The sequence below is a fragment of the Peromyscus maniculatus genome, chromosome 1 (genome assembly GCF_049852395.1).
Source record: "Peromyscus maniculatus bairdii isolate BWxNUB_F1_BW_parent chromosome 1, HU_Pman_BW_mat_3.1, whole genome shotgun sequence".
Taxonomy (NCBI): domain Eukaryota; kingdom Metazoa; phylum Chordata; class Mammalia; order Rodentia; family Cricetidae; genus Peromyscus; species Peromyscus maniculatus.
In genome coordinates, this window is record NC_134852.1 from 21658301 (window position 1) to 21663992 (window position 5692).

Here is a 5692-nt window from a genome sequence, read left to right on the forward strand (position 1 = left end):
ACATGATTAAATAGCAGAGGGTCTGAGAGACCCACTTCTTTAATGCCAGCAATCAGGAGACTGGGGAAAGGTAATCACTGTGAGTTATGAGGCCAGCCTGTTCAAAATACTGAGTTCTTAGTAGCCTGGGCTAATAGAGGGCCTGACTCAAAAACAAAACAAAAGCAAACAAAACAAGAACAATTAAATCAATGAGATTAGGCATCTATGGAGTGGGACAGCAATCTGAGTGGCACAAGAGTGTGTTAGGATAATGGATCAAAGGGTCTGCAGGGTGGGAGGAGCCAGAGAACAATAGGAGATTTGAGTTTCCTGTTTGGAGAAGGTATTTGAGCTGAGGTTCTTGAAGCAGAATTCCAACAGACAGTGGGTTCAAGCAAAGTGCCATAACCTAGTGGTCTCCGGATGAGTTGGTGGCATGAATGAAGTGTGCTTATGGTGGGTGTGTGAAGAAGGTATCTTGGTGGGAAAGAGTGGGTGATAAGGGAGAAAGTCTTTGGTAGCGTTCTGGAGCTAGTATGTGAATTTGGAGTGTGAGGTCTACCATATGCCCTGTACATGGGAAGAGGGTGAGATGTAACCTTCAAAGCTGTTTGCAAGTTTATCCCATCAATGTGAGAACTGAGGACCAGAGAAGTACAGAGATTGGGGCATCCTTGGGAAGAGTGCTAGTAAGACACCAGGGTGCTGGCCCAGCTAGTCTGCTTCTGTGCACTGTTCTCCTACCAAGGCTTAAGCCTGATCGCAGTCTTGTATAGGAAGCCTAAAGTAATTTATGGGGAGCCTTGACTGTTATGCTTCTGATCTGTTTTCCATTAATCCCAAGCACTCCAGTGTAGGAGGAACTCCCAAAGGTATCTCCAGTGACCTTGGGGACCAAAGGGAGGCTCCAGATGGCCCAGACAGACAGGGCAGAGTGTTGGTATTATGGCTGAAAAGAGTAACACCAAGAAAGATCTAAGGCTGAGAAGGCCCTCCCCTATCAAGAAGGGGTAAAAAATGTTGCATATGTATACAACACTTTTCATTCCAGCACTCAGGAGGCAGAGGACAGGAGATCGCTGTGAGTTAGATGCCAGGCTGGTTAATATAGTGAGATCCAGGTCAGTCAGGGCTATGTAGAGGGACCCTGTTCCAATTTAAAAAAAGAAAGAATAAATGAAGGAATGAATTACGGGATAATAGAAGTGGGGAGAAATGAATAGGACCACTTGGCAGCAAGCCGAGATGGTCACTGATCAATATAGTCCAAATTTGTTCTGTACAGGAGCTCCAAGTGGGCAGGAGACCCAAGAGGATGGGTCCAAGACCCTGTTAGTTTTTCAGCCTCTGGCCAAAACAGCACTGAGTATATCTGCTCAGTAAAGAAAGACATCCTGAACTGGGCCAGGATTCCATAGGGTGAGGCTGCAGACTGAGTGTGGCTACAGGGTTGTAGATTCTGCTTGATGTGAGGGGATAAAATGTGGAGGAGCTGGGCAGGTCCTGGGTAGAGATACATTTAAGTCCATGTCCTTGGAGTAGAGCTTCAATACCAGTAGGGAGCTGTGTTAGATGGGAGAACTGGTTGATATCCAGGGTGAGTTGGCTACAAAGGCTCCTGTGTACATGGTGAGGATGGAGTCAGACCAACTTGATTCTGCCTGTTGCAGTGTCCCTTTACTGCTTGGTTGGAGATAGAGGAAGGGAAGAGGACCTGGAACTTTTAAACACTGTGCAAGTTTTTTTCCCTCATTGCCAGCCCCCTTGTGCTGACAGTGTCATATTGACAAAAGTGTTTGTGCATTTATTGTAATGTTGAGAACACTTAGAGGCCCAGGAGACATAAAGACTGGTAGAGAGAAAGGTTGAGGCCCTGGAGAAAATGCTCCAAAGGTTTAATGTGTAAGAAATGGGGTATGTGTAGAGCTTCTCTGATCCATTTCCCTTCTCCCAGGTTCTTCAGCACATGAACTTACTCCAAGAGGATCATATCCCAGTATGTGTTCATGTCCACCAGCGCAGTATTTTTTGGAAGACCCAGAAATTTCTAGAAACTTAAGCCTGCATATTCCCCAAGTTACGCCATCGCATCCAGATTTCAACCTGCCTTCATTTGCACCTGTGGAAACAGCTATCCAGATTCCTCAAGAGTCTATAAGCAACTCAAGTCTGCAAATGTCTCAAAATCTCCAAATGTACCCAGGGATTCCAATGCAATTAAGCTTCCAAAATCATCTGAATTACCAAATGTATCAAAGTCCCCCATTACCTTCAGGAACACCAATGCAATCAAGTTTCCAATGGCATTCATATCCTGAAAGGAGCTTAGGCCCCCAAGTAACCCCTGGACCATCAATGATATCAAGTATCCCAATGCAACCAGATCTCCCAACACTGGAAACTGTATCAGTGTGCCCTACTGACCAGATGCCCCCAAGTTCCTCTGTGAGTTCTGGTTATGGGGGTTCCCTAGGTCTTATGGTGCCTTCAGATAACTATGGTGACCAGGAAGTCCGTCCAAAGCCTACAAAGATTCAACGGAAGGAACGCACTGTGTATTCTGAGGAACAAAAGCTCCTCCTCCAAGAGTATTTTGATCAGAACAGCCGTCCAAGCGCGGAGCAATGTGAGGCACTGGCACAAAAGATTAATGTGACCAAGTGTGAGATCCAGGTCTGTCTGTCTGTCTCTCTCTCTTGTCCCTCTCTCCTGTAGTCAGAATACCCAATGTTCTTGTACACTTCTTAGAATGCCACACTCTTGGTGATTCTTCAATGCTTGGGGCAGCTTGGGACAGTTGTGGAAGATGGACCTATGTACATCCATGGCTGGCCCCTGTTATTCTTCTTCAATCTGGGTACTCAGACATTCTAGCTGAAGCTTCTCTATTCCTTTTGTGTCAGACCATAAACCACCCTATCTTCCTACCTCCTTTTAGAGCCCCCAAACTCTGAGTTTATGTGGGTAGTTGCTAGAGCCAAAGTTAATCTACAGGGTCCTCATGACTTAACTCTGACATCTTTTTTTCCAGACCTGGTTCAAGAATAAACGTGCTAAGAACAACAGAATAATCAGCAAAAAATTGAAAAAGGACCGCTAGAGTCAAGTGGAAGCTCAAAAGATGTTTCTGGGTTCACCCATTCCCATTGTCCCTTATCTGCCCTTACCTCTGACAAGGTAGAGTCCAAGTCTCCAGGCACATCTACTGTGGCCTCCATTCCCAAACTCAACCCCAGCCTGGAAGCTTCTGTCCATGATGATCAAGACATAGAGGATGCTGGGTGTATTCCCCAAGAGGACTCCCTTGAAGCTGCAGCTCCTGACCCTGGTCAACTCACAGTAGTTGAAGTTCAGCCTGATCCAGCAATGGCTGAAGGGCCAGCCTCAGTGAAAACTCCAGTTCCCACAACAGCTGGAGCTCCTGACCTTGGTCTACCCACATTAGCTGAAGTCCAGACTGACCCATCAGTGGTTGAAGAGCCAGCCTCTGTGGAAGCTCCAGTTCCCACCACAGCTGCAGCTCAAGGACCAGATGATAATCAATACATATATCTATCTTCTGATCAGTTCTGGCAATGGATAGGTGAGGATCTGGACACGTGGAAGGACTCATAGTCTCAGTTACATACTTACTGAATCCAAAAAATAACTGGTGCCCTGGACCAGTCTAGGCTGAGAAATCTTTATAGTAAGGAATAGGTGTGGTGGATCATGTCCTCAATTTAAGGATTTGTTAGAATGATGCAGGCTAATCTGTATTGTTTTAGGCCAGTGTGATTCATATACTCAAAAATTTCTTTTTGAAAGAATATTAAGAGTCTTTCAACAATTTAAAAGATTAAGTATTGTCCTGTTACATCTCAGTTAAATAAAAGTAGAAAACATTTTCTGCAAACATTTTTAACATTTGTTCTTGCTAGAATGGTTGTTTGTGTGACTTTTGTGATTTGGTTTTTGTTTTTCAAATATTTGCACATGTGGATGCCTGCATGCATGTATGTGCTGTCTAGGGCCTGGAAGGCCAGCAGAGGGCTGAGGATCTCCTAAAAGTAAAACTTCAGACAGAGTTGAGAACCCACATCTGGGGTCCTAAAACTGAACTCAGGTCCTTTGCAAGATTAGCAAGTGCTCCTAACCACTGAGCCTCTGCCCAGTCCCATAGAATAATAATGATTTAAAACCATGTGTGAGAATCCTGTCACTGCCCATAGTACACAGTGTCTATTGAGATAAAATGCTACCTTTTTTATATATTTTAGGTGACTGTGGATTCAGGTCGTATGGTGGTAAACTCTAAGGGGTAACTTTGGTTCTAGGGACACTACATATATCTAGTATACATATATGCACAGCACAACATGCAATCACATAATATAAAGCCATATATCTAATACCCATTAATGCTATGAAGCACTCCACCACAGAAGTATATCCCAACTTTCTTTAAAATAGGTTTTTGTGTCTGCCAGTAATCAGATGACTATAGGGGTATAGATGTCAGAAGAGAACTTGTAGAAGTTTGGTTTTTTTTTTGCCCCATCCTCTTAGTCTCTCAAGTCACTAGCCTTTTAGCAACTCCTTTATTAGAAGAGCCACTTCCTGGGGCCACTTCTCCCTTTCTACTTTTTATTTTGACACAGGGTCTTACTAACTTGCCCAGACAGATCTGAATTGCAGTCTGGCTGCCTCAGGCCTGAGAGACTGGCATTACAGACCTGTAACCCAAACTCCACTTTGTCAGACTTTGAGTAAAATGCATATTGTTTCTGTAGTGGCTGCACTAGTTTAGACTCCCACCAGCAAGATACAAGTGTTCCTCATTGCCCACATCTTCACTAGCATAAGATTTCCTTTTTATTGATCTTGGCCACTGACTAGGTAAGATACAATCTCAAAGTAGTTTTTAATTTGCATTGACATCATTGCTAAATATGATATATACATACTTTTTGAGATAGACTTTTGTGTATAGCCTTGGCTGCCTTGTAAGCCAGGTAGACCTGGCTGGACTTGAACTCAGAGATCTGACTATATCTGCCTCTGCAGTGCTGGGATTAAAGGCATGCACCACCACCACTAGGCCCTTACAGTTGTGAAAAATGGATAAATCAATCACAGTATTGTGTAGGCCCCATGTTCAGGTCATAAGCATTTGTCTTAAATGGACTCCCTATTATTTTATGTTTGTGTGTGTATGACATTTTATTATGAACTTACCTATTTACCTATTTTTTTTGTTTGTTTTTTTGAGACAGGGTTTCTCTGTGTAGTTTTGGTGACTGTCCTGGATCTCTCACTCTGTAGACCAGGCTGGCCTTGAACTCTGCCTCCTGAATGCTGGGATAAAAGGCGTGTGCCACCACTGCTCAGCCTATTTACCTATTTTTATGAAAGAGAATACAACTGAAGTTGCATGGTCACAATAAGGGAAAGACCTGGGGGAGTGGAAAGAATATGATTTTATATATATATATATGTGTGTGTGTGTGTGTGTGTGTGTGTGTGTGTGTGTGTGTAGAGTGTCCAGTCCATAGCATAATAATGGTTTTAAATCTTGTGAGGGAATCACTGTGTGTGTCTGAAGGTGCCTCTCATGTTCTAATTGATAGTCTTGGTCCACTGAGAGTTCTTGGTCAAATCGGTGCTGTTGTGCTTTGTTTCTCTGGGAGCAGTTTAGTTCAATTAGAGTTAGTGGGTTCTGTCTCAGGGA

General features: G+C 43.7%; 1 protein-coding gene across 1 annotated transcript; it reads left to right on the plus strand.

The window, feature by feature from the left end:
* The first annotated feature begins 1227 nt into the window (after window positions 1-1227).
* Window positions 1228-3597, plus strand: LOC143274525 (oocyte-specific homeobox protein 6-like). Its single transcript, XM_076577889.1, has 3 exons — window positions 1228-1348; window positions 1937-2655; window positions 3160-3597. The coding sequence occupies exons 1-3, from the start codon at window positions 1228-1230 to the stop codon at window positions 3595-3597; spliced, it is 1278 nt and encodes a 425-aa protein (XP_076434004.1).
* The last annotated feature ends 2095 nt before the right edge of the window (window positions 3598-5692 follow it).